Source organism: Entelurus aequoreus, linkage group LG05, assembly GCF_033978785.1.
Source record: "Entelurus aequoreus isolate RoL-2023_Sb linkage group LG05, RoL_Eaeq_v1.1, whole genome shotgun sequence".
NCBI lineage: Eukaryota > Metazoa > Chordata > Actinopteri > Syngnathiformes > Syngnathidae > Entelurus > Entelurus aequoreus.
This window is the reverse complement of record NC_084735.1, coordinates 9,480,774-9,501,901: the sequence shown is the minus strand read 5'-3', so window position 1 is coordinate 9,501,901 and position 21,128 is coordinate 9,480,774. Positions and strand designations below refer to the sequence as shown.

Below are 21,128 nucleotides of genomic sequence, written 5' to 3'. Positions count from 1 at the left end.
GACAGAGGCGGAGAAGACAAGAAGATGGATTGTGTTTGTTTGTGTGCTGCCTGACGACTGACCAGGTTTGTTTCACTTTCCTTTCACTCGCCGTTTATTTACATGGTGTTATATATAACACCATGTATATATAACACCATGTAAATAGAACACCATGTAAATATAACAGTGTTATATTTACATGGTGTTATACCAGGGGTCACCAACGCGGTGCCCGCGGGCACCAGGTAGCCCGTAAGGACCAGATGAGTAGCCCGCTGGCCTGTTCTAAAAATAGCTCAAATAGCAGCACTTACCAGTGAGCTGCCTCTATTTTTTAAATTGTATTTATTTACTAGCAAGCTGGTCTCACTTTGCCCGACATTTTTAATTCTAAGAGAGACAAAACTCAAGTAGAATTTGAAAATCCAAGAAAAATATTTTAAAGACTTGGTCTTCACTTGTTGAAATAAATTCATTATTTTTTTTACTTTGCTTCTTACAACTTTCAGAAAGACAATTTTAGAGAAAAAATACAACCTTAAAAATGGTTTTCGGATTTTTAAACACATATACCTTTTTACCTTTTAAATTCCTTCCTCTTCTTTCCTGACAATTAAAATCGATGTTCAAGTAAATGTAATTATTTTATTGTAAAGAATAATAAATACATTTTAATTTAATTCTTCATTTTAGCTTCTGTTTTTTCGACAGAGAATATTTGTGAAATATTTCTTCAAACTTATTATGATTAAAATTCAAAAAAAATATTCTGGCAAATCTAGAAAATCTGTAGAATCAAATTTAAATCTTATTTCAAAGTCTTTTGAATTTCATTTAAAATTTTTGTTCTGGAAAATCTAGAAGAAATAATGATTTGTCTTTGTTAGAAATATAGCTTGGTCCAATTTGTTATATATTCCAACAAAGTGCAGATTGGATTTTAACCTATTTAAAACATGTCATCAAAATTCTAAAATTAATGTTAATCAGGAAAAATTACTAATGATGTTCCATAAATTATTTTTTTAATTTTTTCAAAAAGATTCGAATTAGCTAGTTTTTCTCTTCTTTTTTTCGGTTGAATTTTGAATTTCAAAGAGTCGAAATTGAAGATAAACTATGTTTCAAAATTTAATTGTCATTTTTTTCGTGTTTTCTCCTCTTTTAAACCGTTCAATTAAGTGTAAATATCATTAATTATTAATAATAACATAGAGTTAAAGGTAAATTAAGTAAATTGGCTATTTCTGGCAATTTATTGAAGTGTGTATCAAACTGGTAGCCCTTCCCATTAATCAGTACCCAAGAAGTAGCTCTTGCTTTCAAAAAGGTTGGTGACCCCTGTGTTATATTGTGTCCACCAGCGAGCACTTTCAGTATTTTGGATAGGCTATGGGAGGGTCAAATGATTAGGAACAGCTACGGTACACAAGATTAAATTTTTAATGACATGTCAATCAAGAGTCCACATTTTATACATATATATATATATATACTAATGTATATATGTATGTATATATATATTAAAACTGAAAAGATATTACTAATAATTGACTAAAATAGGATGACAAAACTATTTAAATTAAAAAAAACAAAAAAACTATTAATAATAATTAAAGTACCATTACAAAATTTAAAAAAATTAAAAATAAATTAAAAATAAATTAAATAAAAAATTAAACATCAAATCGAAATAAGTGTCTGACACAAGAGCGTAAATTAGCATGGTCATCTGTGACTAAGCTGCCAAAGATATATATATATATACTGTACATACATATATACATACATATATACATTCATATTCATACATATATGTGTATATATGTATATATATACATATGTAAATAAATATGTATACATTTATATGCGTATATATACTGTATATACATACATATATACATACTGTACAAACATATATATATATATATATATATATATATATATATATATATATATATATATATATATATATATATATATATATATATACACACATACAGTATATATATATATATATATCAACAGTATGGCCCCTTATGTTTATGCATGACATTATCTGGTATAATATATATATATATATATATATATATATATATATATATATATATATATATATATATATATATATATATATATATATATATATATATATATATATATATACACATATATATATATACATACATACATATATATACACACATACATATATATATACATACTGTACATACATACAGATATATATATATATATATATATATATATATATATATATATATATATATATATATATATGTATATATATATATATATATATATATATATATATGTATATACAGTATATGTAAATACACATATATATGTATGTATGTATATATGTACATAATATATACATATATATATACACATACATAAATATATATACATACTGTACATATATACATACATATGTATATATATATATATATATATATATATATATATATATATATATATATATATATATATATATATATATATATATATATATATATATATATATATATATATATATATATATATATATATATATATATATATATGTATACTACCGTTCAAAAGTTTGGGGTCACCCAAACAATTTAGTGGAATAGCCTTCATTTCTAAGAACAAGAATAGACTGTCGAGTTTCAGATGAAAGTTCTCTTTTTCTGGCCATTTTGAGCGTTTAATTGACCCCACAAATGTGATGCTCCAGAAACTCAATCTGCTCAAAGGAAGGTCAGTTTTGTAGCTTCTGTAACGAGCTAAAGTGTTTTCAGATGTGTGAACATGATTGCACAAGGGTTTTCTAATCATCAATTAGCCTTCTGAGCCAATGACCAAACACATTGTACCATTAGAACACTGGAGTGATAGTTGCTGGAAATGGGCCTCTATACACCTATGTAGATATTGCACCAACAACCAGACATTTGCAGCTAGAATAGTCATTTACCACATTAGCAATGTATAGAGTGTTTTTCTTTCAAGTTAAGACTAGTTTAAAGTTATCTTCATTGAAAAGTACAGTGCTTTTCCTTCAAAAATAAGGACATTTCAATGTGACCCCAAACTTTTGAACGGTAGTGTATATATGTATATATACATATGTATATATATATATATGTATATATACATATGTATATATATATATATATATATATATATATATATATATATATATATATATATATATATATATATATATATACATATATATATATATATATATATATATATATATATATATATATATATATATATATATATATATGTAAATATACGTATATATGTATGTATATACAAACACCGTTTCCATATGAGTTGGGAAATTGTGTTAGATGTAAATATAAACGGAATACAATGATTTGCAAATCCTTTTCAAGCCATATTCAGTTGAATATGCTACAAAGACAACATATTTGATGTTCAAACTGATAAACTTTTTTTTTTTCTTTGCAAATAATCATTAACTTTATAATTTGATGGCAGCAACACGTGACAAAGAAGTTGGGAAAGGTGGCAATAAATACTGATAAAGTTGAGGAACGCTCATCAAAGACTTATTTGGAACATCCCACAGGTGTGCGGGCTAATTGGGAACAGGTGGGTGCCATGATTGGGTATAAAAGTAGATTCCATGAAATGCTCAGTCGTTCACAAACAAGGATGGGGCGAGGGTCACCGCTTTGTCAACAAATGCCTGAGCAAATTGTTGAACAGTTTAAGAAAAACCTTTGAATTGAGGGATTTCACCATCTACGCTCCGTAATATCATCAAAGGGTTCCGAGAATCCGGAGAAATCACTGCACGTAAGCAGCTAAGCCCGTGACCTTCCATCCCTCAGGCTGTACCACATCAACAAGCCACATCGGTGTGTAAAGGATATCACCACATGGGCTCAGGAACACTTCAGAAACCCGCTGTCAGCAACTACAGTTGGTCGCTACATCCGTAAGTGCAAGTTAAAACTCTCCTATGCGAGGCGAAAACCGTTTATCAACAACACCCAGAAACGCCGTCGGCTTGACATTATCTGGTATATTCTGAGTATTGTGACAGCTGTTTCACACACACACACACACACACACACACACACACACACACACACACACACACACACACACACACACACACACACACACACACACACACACACACACACACACACACACACACACACACACACACACACAGAGTAAATGTCATGACATTTTGTCACACATCAATCGTTTCCATTATTCATCAAACAAGGATCCTCTCGGGCATCATTGACTAAATGTTTCTCTCACACTGGAGAACAAATCCTTTAATCGCAACTTGACAGAACACACACACACACACACACACACACACACACACACATGAATCTAATACACACCAGTCGTACACTAACCAGGGGCGTCACTAGGTTTGAGGAACAGGCGGGGCTTAGTCCCCAGGGGGTTCCTTGAAAGTGTTTGCACTTGCGAGATCTTTTTGCTCACAACTTGTTGGCACTGCATGAGAATTAGACATATATATATATATATATATATATATATATATATATATATATATATATATATATATATATATATATATATATATATATATATATATATATTCCCAAGGCAGGGCACTTGGCGGTCCGACCCTCGGCTACAGAAGCTAGCTCTTGGGACGTGGAACGTCACCTCGCTGGGGGGGAAGGAGCCTGAGCTAGTGCGCGAGGTGGAGAAGTTCCGACTAGACATAGTCGGACTCACTTCGACGCACACCAAGGGCTCTGGAACCAGTTCTCTCGAGAGGGGCTGGACTCTCTTCTACTCTGGCGTTGCCGGCAGTGAGAGGCGACGGGCTGGGGTGGCAATTCTTGTTGCCCCCCCGGCTCAGAGCCTGCATGTTGGAGTTCAACCCGGTGGACGAGAGGGTAGCTTCCCTCCGCCTTCGGGTGGGGGAACGGGTCCTGACTGTGGTTTGTGCTTACGCGCCAAACCGCAGCTCAGAGTACCCACCCTTTTTGGATTCACTCGAGGGAGTACTTGAGGGTGCTCCCCCGGGTGATTCCCTCGTTCTACTGGGGGACTTCAATGCTCATGTTGGCAGCGACAGTGAAACCTGGAGAGGCGTGATTGGGAAGAATGGCCGCCCGGATCTGAACCCGAGCGGTGTGTTGTTATTGGACTTTTGTGCCCGTCACAGATTGTCCATAACAAACACCATGTTCAAACATAAGGGTGTCCATATGTGCACTTGGCACCAGGACACCCTAGGCCGCAGTTCCATGATCGACTTTGTAGTTGTGTCGTCGGATTTGCGGCCTCATGTTTTGGACACTCGGGTGAAGAGAGGGGCGGAGCTTTCTACCGATCACCACCTGGTGGTGAGTTGGCTGCGATGGTGGGGGAGGATGCCGGACAGACCTGGCAGGCCCAAACGCATTGTGAGGGTTTGCTGGGAACGTCTGGCAGAGTCTCCTGTCAGAGAGAGTTTCAATTCCCACCTCCGGAAGAACTTTGAACATGTCACGAGGGAGGTGCTGGACATTGAGTCCGAATGGACCGTGTTCCGCACCTCTATTGTCGAGGCGGCTGATTGGAGCTGTGGCCGCAAGGTAGTTGGTGCCTGTCGTGGCGGTAATCCTAGAACCCGTTGGTGGACACCGGCGGTGAGGGATGCCGTCAAGCTGAAGAAGGAGTCCTATCGGGTTCTTTTGGCTCATAGGACTCCTGAGGCAGCGGACAGGTACCGACAGGCCAAGCGGTGTGCGGCTTCGGCGGTCGCGGAGGCAAAAACTCGGACATGGGAGGAGTTCGGGGAAGCCATGGAAAACGACTTCCGGACGGCTTCGAAGCGATTCTGGACCACCATCCGCCGCCTCAGGAAGGGGAAGCAGTGCACTATCAACACCGTGTATGGTGAGAATGGTGTTCTGCTGACCTCGACTGCGTGGATCGGTGGAGGGAATACTTCGAAGACCTCCTCAATCCCACCAACACGTCTTCCTATGAGGAAGTAGTGCCTGGGGAATCTGTGGTGGGCTCTCCTATTCTGGGGCTGAGGTTGCTGAGGTAGTTAAAAAGCTCCTCGGTGGCAAGGCCCCGGGGGTGGATGAGATCCGCCCGGAGTTCCTTAAGGCTCTGGATGCTGTGGGGCTGTCTTGGTTGACAAGACTCTGCAGCATCGCGTGGACATCGGGGGCGGTACCTCTGGATTGGCAGACCGGGGTGGTGGTTCCTCTCTTTAAGAAGGGGAACCGGAGGGTGTGTTCTAACTATCGTGGGATCACACTCCTCAGCCTTCCCGGTAAGGTCTATTCAGGTGTGCTGGAGAGGAGGCTACGCCGGATAGTGGAACCTTGGATTCAGGAGGAACAGTGTGGTTTTCGTCCTGGTCGTGGAACTGTGGACCAGCTCTATACTCTGGGCAGGGTCCTTGAGGGTGCATGGGAGTTTGCCCAACCAGCCTACATGTGTTTTGTGGACTTGGAGAAGGCATTCGACCGTGTCCCTCGGGAAGTCCTGTGGGGAGTGCTCAGAGAGTATGGGGTATCGGACTGTCTGATTGTGGCGGTCCGCTCCCTGTATGATCAGTGCCAGAGTTTGGTCCGCATTGCCGGCAGTAAGTCGGACACGTTTCCAGTGAGGGTTGGACTCCGCCAAGGCTGCCCTTTGTCACCGATTCTGTTCATAACTTTTATGGACAGAATTTCTAGGCGCAGTCAAGGCGTTGAGGGGATCTGGTTTGGTGGTTGCAGGATTAGGTCTCTGCTTTTTGCAGATGATGTGGTCCTGATGGCTTCATCTGGCCAGGATCTTCAGCTCTCACTGGATCGGTTCGCAGCTGAGTGTGAAGCGACTGGGATGAGAATCAGCACCTCCATGTCCGAATCCATGGTTCTCGCCCGGAAAAGGGTGGAGTGCCATCTCCGGGTTGCGGAGGAAACCCTGCCCCAAGTGGAGGAGTTCAAGTACCTCGGAGTCTTGTTCACGAGTGAGGGAAGAGTGGATCGTGAGATCGACAGGCGGATCGGTGCGGCGTCTTCAGTAATGCGGACGCTGTATCGATCCGTTGTGGTGAAGGAGGAGCTGAGCCGGAAGGCAAAGCTCTCAATTTACCGGTCGATCTACGTTCCCATCCTCACCTATGGTCATGAGCTTTGGGTTATGACCGAAAGGACAAGATCACGGGTACAAGCGGCCGAAATTAGTTTCCTCCGCCGGGTGGCGGGTCTCTCCCTTAGAGATAGGGTGAGAAGCTCTGCCATCCGGGGGGAGCTCAAAGTAAAGCCGCTGCTCCTCCACACCGAGAGGAGCCAGATGAGGTGGTTCGGGCATCTGGTCAGGATGCCACCCGAACGCCTCCCTAGGGAGGTGTTTAGGGCACGTCCGACCGGTAGGAGGCCACGGGGAAGACCCAGGACACGTTGGGAAGACTATGTCTCCCGGCTGGCCTGGGAACGCCTCGGGATCCCCCGGGAGGAGCTGGACGAAGTGACTGGGGAGAGGGAAGTCTGGGCTTCCCTGCTTAAGCTGCTGCCCCCGCGACCCGACCTCGGATAAGCGGAAGAAGATGGATGGATGGATGGATGGATATATATATATATATATATATATATATATATATATATATATATATATATATATATATATATATATATATATATACATATATAATTAGAATTAGGTGTCACAGATGACAGCAGTGTATACCAACTTGCAACATGTCACAGATGACAGCAGTGTATACAACTTGTAACGTGTCACAGGTGACAGCAGTGTATACAACTTGTAATGTGTCACAGATGACAGCAGTGTATACAAATTGTAACGTGTCACAGATGACAGCAGTGTATACAACTTGTAACGTGTCACAGATGACAGCAGTGTATACAACTTGTAATGTGTCACAGATGACAGCAGTGTATACAACTTGTAATGTGTCACAGATGACAGCAGTGTATACAACTTGTAATGTGTCACAGATGACAGCAGTGTATACAACTTGTAATGTGTCACAGGTGACAGCAGTGTATACAACTTGTAACGTGTCACAGATGACAGCAGTGTATACAACTTGTAATGTGTCACAGATGACAGCAGTGTATACAACTTGTAACGTGTCACAGATGACAGCAGTGTATACAACTTGTAATGTGTCACAGGTGACAGCAGTGTATACAACTTGTAACGTGTCACAGATGACAGCAGTGTATACAACTTGTAATGTGTCACAGATGACAGCAGTGTATACAACTTGTAACGTGTCACAGATGACAGCAGTGTATACAACTTGTAACGTGTCACAGATGACAGCAGTGTATACAACTTGTAACGTGTCACAGATGACAGCAGTGTATACAACTTGTAATGTGTCACAGATGACAGCAGTGTATACAACTTGTAACGTGTCACAGATGACAGCAGTGTATACAACTTGTAATGTGTCACAGGTGACAGCAGTGTATACAACTTGTAACGTGTCACAGATGACAGCAGTGTATACAACTTGTAATGTGTCACAGATGACAGCAGTGTATACAACTTGTAACGTGTCACAGATGACAGCAGTGTATACAACTTGTAATGTGTCACAGATGACAGCAGTGTATACAACTTGTAATGTGTCACAGATGACAGCAGTGTATACAACTTGTAATGTGTCACAGATGACAGCAGTGTATACAACCTGCACAGTTGACCTGACAACACAGGCGGTTCTGCTGGAAGAAAACATTCTTGCATGGAAAACGGAGGCTGGATTTCCACCTAAATGTGTTTCAATCTTCAAATCACAATTGTTGCACTTGCAAGATTGATAATAACTATTATATAGTTATTATCATGAGATATCATGTAATAATATAGTTATTATCATGAGATATTATGTAATAATATAGTTATTATCATGAGATATTATGTAATAATATAGTTATTATCATGAGATATCATGTAATAATATAGTTATTATCATGAGATATCATGTAATAATATAGTTATTATCATGAGATATTATGTAATAATATAGTTATTATCATGAGATATCATGTAATAATATAGTTATTACATGAAATATTATGTAATTATAGTTATCATGAGATATTATGTAATAATCAATCAATCAATCAATCAATCAATGTTTATTCATACAGCCCTAAATCACAATAGTTATTACATGAGATATTATGTAATAATATAGTTATTATCATGAGATATTATGTAATAATATAGTTATTATCATGAGATATTATGTAATAATATAGTTATTACATGAAATATTATGTAATTATAGTTATCACGAGATATTATGTAATAATCAATCAATCAATGTTTATTTATATAGCCCTAAATCACAATAGTTATTACATGAGATATTATGTAATAATAATATAGTTATTACATGAAATATTATGTAATAATTATATAGTTATTACATGAGATATTATGTAATAATAATATAGTTATTACATGAGATATTATGTAATAATATAGTTATTACATGAGATATTATGTAATAATACAGTTATTATCATGAGATATTATGTAATAATCAATCAATCAATCAATGTTTATTTATATAGCCCTAAATCACAATAGTTATTACATGAGATATTATGTAATAATAATAGTTATTATCATGAGATATTATGTAATAATAATATAGTTATTACATGAGATATTATGTAATGATAATAGTTATTACATGAGATATTATGTAATGATAATAGTTATTATCATGGGATATTATGTAATAATAATATAGTTATTACATGAGATATTATGTAATATTAATAGTTATTATCATGAGATATTATGTAATAATAATATAGTTATTACATGAGATATTATGTAATGATAATAGTTATTACATGAGATATTATGTAATAATATAGTTATTATCATGAGACGATATTATTTAATAATAGTTATTATGAGATATTATGTAATAATATAGTTATCATGAGATATTATGTTATAATATAGTTATTATTATGAGCAATTATGCAATAATACTATAGTTATTACATGAGATATTATGTAATAATATAGTTATTATCATTAGATATTATGTAATAATGATATAGTTATTATCATGGGATATTATGTAATAATAATATAGTTATTATCATGAGATATGATTTAATAATAGTTATTATGAGATATGATGTTATAATAGTTATTATCATGATACATTTTGTAATAATAATAGTTATTATCATGACATATTTAATATAGTTATCATGAGATATTATGGAATAATTATCATGACATATATAAAAATAATATAGTTACTATCATGAAGTACGTAATAATTATTATTATCATGAGATATTATGTAATAACATAGTTATTATCATGGCATATTTAATAATGTAGATATCATATCAAGATTGTTTAGCTGACAACTTGTTGTTATATATTATATATATATATATATATATATATATATATATATATATATATATATATATATATATATATATATATATATATATATATATATATATATATATACATATATATATATATATATATATTGCATCGTATTTTAGTTACTAATTTACAACCCCCTGGTGCTGATTTGTAGGGTTTTTGTACTTATTTTGATTATTATTATTATTATTATTATTTCTCGATTGTTTGTAAATGCAGCATTTTAGAAAAAATTGAAAAAAAAATATATATATATATATATATATATATATATATATATATATATATATATATATATATATATATATATATATATATATATATATATATATATATATATATATATATATATAAATACAATTGAAACACGTTTACTTCCGTAAAACAGCAGGACGTGGACGCACTAAACCGCTGCTGCTGCCTGCTAAGGTTTTCCGTAAGGTCAATCAAACAGAAGGGATATGTTATTATTTATTCAAACTCATATTCCTGCGTATTTATATTGATTTTATCGTCATTGTTTTTGTCCAAAAAAAGTCACACCAAATTATTTAAAGGGGATTGTGCCCCCAAATAAGGCCTGACGACGCCGATCCGCCACCTTTGTTTCATTATCGTCCATATGCACGCGCAGTCACGTGATTAAGTGAGGCGCGTGACACAGCGTGACCCGCGCCTCGTTGCTAGGCGACAAAAAGCTTCATTAGGCACAATCACTAAGCACTCCAGATGACAATGACGCAGTCAGGGTTCACAGGCGAGGGGGGACTCAGAGCGCAGGCGCGGAGAGGCGGAGCTAAAGAGAGAGAGACACGGAAGACGGGCTGAAAGGGGGACACAGGAAACAGGAAGTGACAGTGTTCCAAAGGTAATCAATGTTGAATAAATCTAATAATAATAGTAATAATAATAATAATAATAATAATAATAATAATAAATAAATGAATAACCCCGCCTGGAAGATTAATAGGCTTCTTGCTCCGTGGAGAAGGTCAACGTCGAAGGCGACAGGAGGCGGAAGTCCATAAAAGGAAAGAAGGACTCTCGATGGACGCCGCCGATTTAATTCTATGCAACAATGGCGCCCTCTGCTGGCCGAGTTCTTAGTTGCCACGTGTTGCCTTTTATTTGGCGGCAATAATGAACAGAAATGACTATTTTTTTAATTTTTATAACCATATTAGTATTTAAAAAAATATGACATACGTTTTATGATTTTTGTTGTTGCAATAATTTTTGTTGTTTCAATAATCATTGCTGAGTGAAAAAACATGAATTATATTTGACAAAAGTATGGACGCAGCTGATCCAGATAAGGACATTCACATATATTTATTGTCAGATATGATGTAATATTATAGTTATTATCACGAGTTATGTAATACTATAGTTATTACCATGACTTATGTAATAATATAGTTATTATCATGAGTTATGTAATAATATAGTTATTATCATGAGTTATGTAATAATACAGTTATTACCATGAGTTATGTAATAAAATAGCTATTATGAGTTATGCAATAATATAGTCATTATCATGAGTTATAATGATGATATAGTTATTATTATGAGTTATGTAATAATACAGTTATTACCATGAGTTATGTAATAATATAGTTATTATGAGTTATGTAATAATATAGTTATTATGAGTTATGTAATAACATAGTTATTATCATGAGTTATGTAATAATATAGTTATTATTATGAGTTATGTAATAATACAGTTATTACCATGAGTTATGTAATAATATAGTTATTATGAGTTATGTAATAATATAGTTATTATCATGAGTTATGTAATATTAGTTATTACCATGAGTTATGTAATAATATAGTTATTATGAGTTATATAATAATATAGTTATTATCATTAGTTATGTAATAATATAGTTATTATCATGAGTTATGTAATAATACAGTTATTACCATGAGTTATGTAATAATATAGTTATTATGAGTTATGTAATAATATAGTTATTATTATGAGTTATGTAATAATATAGTTATTATCATGAGTTATGTAATAATATAGTTATTATCATGAGTTATGTAATAATACAGTTATTACCATGAGTTATGTAATAATATAGTTATTATGAGTTATGTAATAATATAGTTATTATCATGAGTTATGTAATAATACAGTTATTACCATGAGTTATGTAATAATATAGTTATTATGAGTTATGTAATAAAATAGTTATGAGTTATGTAATAATATAGTTATTATCATGAGTTATGTAATAATAGTTATGAGATAATTACTAATAATATAGTATTCATATTATGTAATAATATAGTTATATATTATGTAATAGTAGTTATTATGAGATATGTAATAATATAGGTATTATCATGAGTTATGTAATAATAGTTATTATGAGATAATAAGTACTAATAATATAATTACCATGAGATATTATGTAATAGTTATTATCATCATCAGATATTATGTAATGATATAGTTATTATAATGAGATATTATGTAAGAGTATAATTGAGATATGTAATAATGTAGTTATTATCATGAGATATTATGTAATAATATAGTTATCATGAGAGATTATGTAATAATAAATTATATGAAATTATGTAATAAAATAGTAATAATGAGAGATTAAGTAATGATAGTTATCATGAGATATGTAATAATAGTTAGAGATTATGTAATAAAATAATGATTATCATGAGAGATTAAGTAATAATAATATGGTTATTATCATGAGATATTATGTAAAAATAATTAGAGATTAATAAAATAGTTATCATGAGAGATTAAGTAATAATAATAATAAAGTTATCATGAGATATGTATTAATAGATAGAGATGATGTAATAAAGTAATGGTTATCGTGAGAGATTAAGTAATAATATGTTAATTATCATGAGATATCATGTAATAAAATAGTTATCATGAGAGATGAAGTAATAATCATATGTTAATTATGAGATATTATGTAATAATAATTAGAGATGATCTAATAAATTAATAGTTATCAGGAGAGATTAAGTAATAATGTTAATTATCATGAGATATTATGTAATAATAATTAGGGATTAATAAAATAATAGATATCATGAGAGATTAATAATAATATAGTTATCATGAGATATGTAATAATAATAGTTAGAGATTATGTAATAAAATAGTAATCATGAGAGATTACCGTATTTCCTTGAATTGGCGCAGGGAATATAGTATTCGCACGTCTAGAATTACTGCCGGGTCAAACTCGTTTCTCAAAATAATTAACGCATGCTTGGCCTTATCGCCGGTTCATTATTGAAGCTGGATCAAATTCGTTTCGCAAAATATTAATTTTATTATCGCATGTCTATAATTTTCACCGGGTCAAACTCGTTTCGCAAAATATTTAGCATATGGCTAGAACTTCCACCGGGTCAAATTCGTTACGTCACGAGTGACGCATCTGTCCTCATTTTCAAAATGGAGGAAGCTGCTTTCAGTAGTTTACAATCGCACAAAGGAAAAAAGATAAAGAGCTTTTCAGTAGGATTTAAGGTCCAAGCTATTGAATACCGGCACAGTATGCTAAAGAGAACAGTAAGCAGCTATGTTTTATTAATATACCGTAGCTGCGTGTGTGAAATACTGTATGAGTCATTAAATGACTCCCGCCTCCTGGTGGTAGAGGGCGCTGCCGCGCTAGTGATCCTTCTTGCGACTTCCTGTACTGCAGAAGAAGTGAACACACGCAGCAAGAGATTTTTATCTCTTCCTTTTAACAAGGAGGGTATCTAAAATAAAACAGTTTTCTAAACTGGACTTTCAATGGAAGCAGGAGGTAATAATTAAAGGAATATCTCCATTGAGACAGAGACTTTTAAAACGGAAAAAAGGAAATAATGAAGACTTCTATAAACAAGTTATCGATGCTTTTGGTCAGAAGGAGCTGCAAATGGACTCCATTTATAATACAGGTAAGACCATAATAACGTTTTTTTGAATTAAATGTGCTTTTCATGATGGTATGCTTACATCACACTCAAAGCGCACGCCTAAATTTACCGCATTCCTTTTGGTAAACGCCGGAGTGAGAAGAGGTTTTAAAATAATTACCGCATGCACGGCCATCCCGCCGGTTTCCGGTAAACGCAGGAGTGACAGGAGGTTTTAAATTAATTAACGCCCCTGCGGCTATTCAAGGAAATACGGTATGTAATAATAATATAGTTATCATGAGATATGTAATAATAATAGTTAGAGATTATGTGATAAAATAGTAATCATGAGAGATTAATGAATAATAATAAAGTTAATATCATGAGGTAATAGTTGCACGCCTTCAGCACACCTTGATTCCTCTTAGGGGCGATGGATGGCTGACTAGCACTTATACAGCAGCATCCAGCATACCTCCCCTCTGTTGCAAGTTTTGTTGGTTCTATGTAAAATGTTTATGTGTGCTATGGCCATGAGGTTTTTTTTTCCATTGGCCTCAGTCTGTACCCCCTCCCTGAAGTCCAGCCTTTGACTGAATATTTTTTTTACTCCCCCCCCCCCCCCACCCCAACCTTTACCGGTTTCTCACCTTTTTATGGTAAGGGTCGCCGGAAGTCGTCAGACCCGTCAGCGATCCTGTTCTGTCTCCCTGTAATGTTTTATCCTGTTCTGTCTCCCTGTAATGTTTTATCCTGTTCTGTCTCCCTGTAATGTTTGATCCTGTTCTGTCCCCCTGTAATGTTTGATCATGTTCTGTCTCCCTGTAATGTTTGATCCTTTTCTGTCTCCCTGTAATGTTTCATCCTGTTCTGTCCCCCTGTAATGTTTGATCATGTTCTGTCTCCCTGTAATGTTTGATCCTGTTCTGTCCCCCTGTAATGTTTGATCCTGTTCTGTCTCCCTGTAATGTTTGATCCTGTTCTGTCCCCCTGTAATATGTGATCCTGTTCTGTCTCCCTGTAATGTTTGATCCTGTTCTGTCCCCCTGTAATGTTTGATCTTGTTCTGTCTCCCTGTAATGTTTGATCCTGTTCTGTCCCCCTGTAATGTTTGATCATGTTCTGTCTCCCTGTAATGTTTGATCCTGTTCTGTCCCCCTGTAATGTTTGATCCTGTTCTGTCTCCCTGTAATGTTTGATCCTGTTCTGTCTCCCTGTAATATTTGATCCTGTTCTGTCTCCCTGTAATGTTTGATCCTGTTCTGTCCCCCTGTAATATTTGATCATGTTCTGTCTCCCTGAAAATGTTTGATCCTGTTCTGTCTCCCTGTAATGTTTGATCCTGTTCTGTCTCCCTGTAATGTTTGATCCTGTTCTGTCTCCCTGTAATGTTTGATCCTGTTCTGTCCCCCTGTAATGTTTGATCATGTTCTGTCTCCCTGTAATGTTTGATCCTGTTCTGTCCCCCTGTAATGTTTGATCCTGTTCTGTCTCCCTGTAATGTTTGATCCTGTTCTGTCTCCCAGTAATGTTTGATCATGTTCTGTCTCCATGTAATGTTTGATCATGTTCTGTCTCCCTGTAATATTTGATCATGTTCTGTCTCCCTGAAAATGTTTGATCCTGTTCTGTCTCCCTGTAATGTTTGATCCTGTTCTGTCTCCCTGTAATGTTTGATCCTGTTCTGTCCCCCTGTAATGTTTGATCATGTTCTGTCTCCCTGTAATGTTTGATCATGTTCTGTCTCCCTGTAATGTTTGATCTTGTTCTGTCTCCCTGTAATGTTTGATCCTGTTCTGTCTCCCTGTAATGTTTGATCTTGATCTGTCTCCCTGTAATGTTTGATCCTGTTCTGTCTCCCTGTAATGTTTGATCCTGTTCTGTCTCCCTGTAATGTTTGATCATGTTCTGTCTCCCTGTAATGTTTGATCTTGTTCTGTCTCCCTGTAATGTTTGATCCTGTTCTGTCTCCCTGAAAATGTTCGATCCTGTTCTGTCTCCCTGTAATATTTGATCATGTTCTGTCTCCCTGTAATGTTTGATCATGTTCTGTCTCCCTGTAATGTTTGATCCTGTTCTGTCCCCCTGTAATGTTTGATCTTGTTCTGTCTCCCTGTAATGTTTGATCCTGTTCTGTCTCCCTGTAATGTTTGATCCTTTTCTGTCTCCCTGTAATGTTTGATCCTGTTGTGTCTCCCAGTAATGTTTGATCATGTTCTGTCTCCCTGTAATGTTTGATCATGTTCTGTCTCCCTGAAAATGTTTGATCCTGTTCTGTCTCCCTGTAATATTTGATCCTGTTCTGTCTCCCTGTAATGTTTGATCCTGTTCTGTCTCCCTGTAATATTTGATCCTGTTCTGTCTCCCTGTAATGTTTGATCATGTTCTGTCTCCCTGTAATGTTTGATCATGTTCTGTCTCCATGTAATGTTTGATCCTGTTCTGTCTCCCTGTAATGTTTGATCATGTTCTGTCTCCATGTAATGTTTGATCATGTTCTGTCTCCCTGTAATATTTGATCATGTTCTGTCTCCCTGAAAATGTTTGATCCTGTTCTGTCTCCCTGAAAATGTTTGATCCTGTTCTGTCTCCCTGTAATGTTTGATCTTGTTCTGTCTCCCTGTAATGTTTGATCCTGTTCTGTCTCCCTGTAATGTTTGATCATGTTCTGTCTCCCTGTAATGTTTGATCTTGTTCTGTCTCCCTGTAATGTTTGATCCTGTTCTGTCTGCCTGAAAATGTTCGATCCTGTTCTGTCTCCCTGTAATATTTGATCATGTTCTGTCTCCCTGTAATGTTTGATCCTGTTCTGTCTCCCTGTAATGTTTGATCCTGTTCTGTCTCCCTGTAATGTTTGATCCTGTTCTGTCTCCCTGTAATGTTTGATCCTTTTCTGTCTCCCTGTAATGTTTGATCCTGTTGTGTCTCCCAGTAATGTTTGATCATGTTCTGTCTCCCTGTAATGTTTGATCATGTTCTGTCTCCCTGTAATGTTTGATCATGTTCTGTCTCCCTGTAATGTTTGATCCTGTTCTGTCCCCCTGTAATGTTTGATCTTGTTCTGTCTCCCTGTAATGTTTGATCCTGTTCTGTCTCCCTGTAATGTTTGATCCTTTTCTGTCTCCCTGTAATGTTTGATCCTGTTGTGTCTCCCAGTAATGTTTGATCATGTTCTGTCTCCCTGTAATGTTTGATCATGTTCTGTCTCCCTGAAAATGTTTGATCCTGTTCTGTCTCCCTGTAATATTTGATCCTGTTCTGTCTCCCTGTAATGTTTGATCCTGTTCTGTCTCCCTGTAATATTTGATCCTGTTCTGTCTCCCTGTAATGTTTGATCATGTTCTGTCTCCCTGTAATGTTTGATCCTGTTCTGTCTCCCTGTAATATTTGATCCTGTTCTGTCTCCCTGTAATGTTTGATCCTGTTCGGTCTCCCAGTAATGTTTGATCATGTTCTGTCTCCATGTAATGTTTGATCATGTTCTGTCTCCCTGTAATATTTGATCATGTTCTGCCTCCCTGAAAATGTTTGATCCTGTTCTGTCTCCCTGAAAATGTTTGATCCTGTTCTGTCTCCCTGTAATGTTTGATCTTGTTCTGTCTCCCTGTAATGTTTGATCCTGTTCTGTCTCCCTGTAATGTTTGATCATGTTCTGTCTCCCTGTAATGTTTGATCTTGTTCTGTCTCCCTGTAATGTTTGATCCTTTTCTGTCTCCCTGTAATGTTTGATCCTGTTGTGTCTCCCAGTAATGTTTGATCATGTTCTGTCTCCCTGTAATGTTTGATCATGTTCTGTCTCCCTGAAAATGTTTGATCCTGTTCTGTCTCCCTGAAAATTTTTGATCCTGTTCTGTCTCCCTGAAAATGTTTGATCCTGTTCTGTCTCCCTGTAATGTTTGATCCTGTTCTGTCTCCCTGTAATGTTTGATCCTGTTCTGTCTCCCTGAAAATGTTCGATCCTGTTCTGTCTCCCTGTAATATTTGATCATGTTCTGTCTCCCTGTAATGTTTGATCCTGTTCTGTCTCCCTGTAATGTTTGATCCTGTTCTGTCTCCCTGTAATGTTTGATCCTGTTATGTCTCCCTGTAATATTTGATCATGTTCTGTCTCCCTGTAATGTTTGATCCTGTTCTGTCTCCCTGTAATGTTTGATCCTGTTCTGTCTCCCTGTAATGTTTGTCTGATCTTGAATGGGATTGTGCGGAAAATCTTAATTTCCCCTCTGGGATTAATAAAGTACTTCTGATTCTGAATAATAATATAGTTATTTTAATGATGTAATGTACAATAATAATATAGTTATTTTAATGATGTAATGTACAATAATAAAATAGTTATTATAATGATGTAATGTACAATAATAATATAGTTATTATGATGTAATGTACAATAATAATATAGTTATTATAACGATGTAATGTACAATAATAATATAGTTATTATAATGATGTAATGTACAATAATCATAGTTATTATAATGATGTAATGTACAATAATCATAGTTATTATAATGATGTAATGTACAATAATCATAGTTATTATAATGATGTAATGTACAATAATCATAGTTATTATAATGATGTAATGTAGAATAATAATGTAGTTATTATAACGATGTAATGTACAATAATATAGTTATTATAATGATGTAATGTACAATAATAATATAGTTATTATAACGATGTAATGTACAATAATAATATAGTTATTATAATGATGTAATGTACAATAATAATATAGTTATTTTAAGGTTGTACTTTATACATTCTTATAATAACTATATTATTATTAATAATATAGTTATTATAACAATGTAATATATAATAATAATAAGTTATTTAATGCAATGTTTTCTAACAATATTGACATGTCCTCTCTCCTGGTGTCCAGCTGGGATGTCAGGGATGGACGTGGTCGCCGTGGGCAACGACGAAACCTCCACAGCGGGAAACGGAACCTTCCACCGCCTCTCACCCACGTGGAATGTGACGTCAGCCTCCTCCTCCTCCTCCTGGTCGCGGGGTCGGGGGGGCGGGAGTGTGCAGGTCTACGTCTGCCTCTTCCTGGGCCTCCTGCTGCTCCTGCTCAGCCTGCTCCTGGTGGCCCTCCACAGGCTGAAGAACATTGTCTCCTCCTCCTCCTCCACTTCATCCTCGCTGCCCGACTGCGGCGGCGAAGGACGCTTCACCAACATGGAGGTGTGCAGCGTCTCGTCTCGGACGTCCCCCACGTCCTCGCTGCGCACCTGAGGCGCACCTGAGGCGCACCTGAGGCGCACCTGAGGCGCACTCGTCCACCATGAGTATTATTTTCTGTAGACTTGAAGCAGATGTTGTCTGGACTTTGTGCCCGCAAGAACAAAAGTATTGGGACGGCTGCAGGAAGTGACGAGAAGATTTGTCCATTTGTGAGGCGCCAAGTTGGAGGCCTTCTTCCACCCCAAACTCATCCAAACATTGCCAAGTTGAGGGCACCACTCGGGACAGCAGTCCAAATATGGTCGTCTTTGTTCCTGTGACCCCAAATATGGTCGTCTTTGTTCCTGTGACCCCAAATATGGTCGTCTTTGTTCCTGTGACCCCAAATATGGTCGTCTTTGTTCCTGTGACGCCAAATATAATCGTCTTTGTTCCTGTGACCCCAAATATGGTCGTCTTACTTCCTGTGACCCCAAATATAGTCGTCTTTGTTCCTGTGACCCCAAATATGGTCGTCTTTTTTCCTGTGACCCCAAATATGGTCGTCCCTGTTCCTGTGACCCCAAATATAGTCATCTTTGTTCCTGTGACCTCAAATATGGTCGTCTTTGTTCCTGTGACCCCAAATATGGTCTTATTTGTTCCAGTGACCCCAAATATAGTCGTCTTTCTTGCTGTGACCCCAAATATGGTCTTTGTTCCTGTGACCCCAAATATGGTCGTCTTTGTTCCTGTGACCCCAAATATGGTCGTCTTTGTTCCTGTGACCCCAAATATAGTCGTCTTTCTTGCTGTGACCCCAAATATAGTCTCCTTTGTTCCTGTGAGCCCAAATATAGTCGTCTTTCTTGCTGTGACTCCAAATATGATCGTCTTTGTTCCTGTGACCTCAAATATGGTCGTCTTTGTTCCTGTGACCCCAAATATAGTCGTCTTTCTTGCTGTGACCCCAAATATGGTCTTCTTTGTTCCTGTGATCCCAAATATGGTCGTCTCTGTTCCTGTGAAACCAAATATAGTCATCTTTTTTGCTGTGACCTCAAATATAGTCTTCTTTGTTCCTGTGACCCCAAATATGGTCGTCTCTGTTCCTGTGAAACCAAATATAATCGTCTTTGTTCCTGTGAACCCAAATATGGTCGTCTTACTTCCTGTTACCCCAAATATGGTCGTCTCTGTTCCTGTGAACCCAAATATGGTCGTCTTTCTTCCTGTGAACCCAAATATGGTCGTCTTTCTTCCTGTGACCCCAAATATGGTCGTCTTTGTTCCTGTGACCCCAAATATGGTCGTCTTTTTTCCTGTGAACCCAAATATGGTCGTCTCTGTTCCTGTGAAACCAAATATAGTTGTCTTTCTTGCTGTGACCCCAAATATAGTCATCTTTGTTCATGTGACCTCAAATATGGTCGTCTTTGTTCCTGTGACCCCAAATATGGTCTTATTTGTTCCTGTGACCCCAAATATAGTCGTCTTTCTTGCTGTGACCCCAAATATAGTCTCCTTTGTTCCTGTGAGCCCAAATATGGTCGTCTTTGTTCCTGTCACCCCAAATATGGTCGTCTTTGTTCCTGTGACCCCAAATATAGTTGTCTTTC

General features: G+C 36.1%; 1 protein-coding gene across 3 annotated transcripts; it reads left to right on the top strand.

Moving 5' to 3' along the window:
• The first annotated feature begins 12 nt into the window (after positions 1-12).
• On the top strand, positions 13-19,581 carry LOC133649588 (serine-rich and transmembrane domain-containing protein 1-like). 3 transcript variants are annotated; one of them, XM_062046191.1, is made up of 2 exons: positions 13-65; positions 19,223-19,581. In XM_062046191.1, exon 2 carries the CDS (start codon positions 19,228-19,230, stop codon positions 19,579-19,581), a length of 354 nt encoding a protein of 117 aa, XP_061902175.1. In that variant the 5' UTR covers positions 13-65; positions 19,223-19,227. The 3 variants fall into 3 exon arrangements, with proteins under 3 accessions (XP_061902175.1, XP_061902174.1, XP_061902173.1); XM_062046190.1 differs by lacking the exon at positions 13-65 and adding an exon at positions 3,952-3,961; XM_062046189.1 differs by lacking the exon at positions 13-65 and adding an exon at positions 14,276-14,370.
• The last annotated feature ends 1,547 nt before the right edge of the window (positions 19,582-21,128 follow it).

Coding starts and splice junctions, on each gene's coding strand:
- LOC133649588 (XM_062046189.1), top strand. CDS start 14,349: ATGGACTCCATTTATAATACAG. Junction 14,371..19,222: donor GGACTCCATTTATAATACAG/GTAAGACCATAA, acceptor CCTGGTGTCCAG/CTGGGATGTCAGGGATGGAC.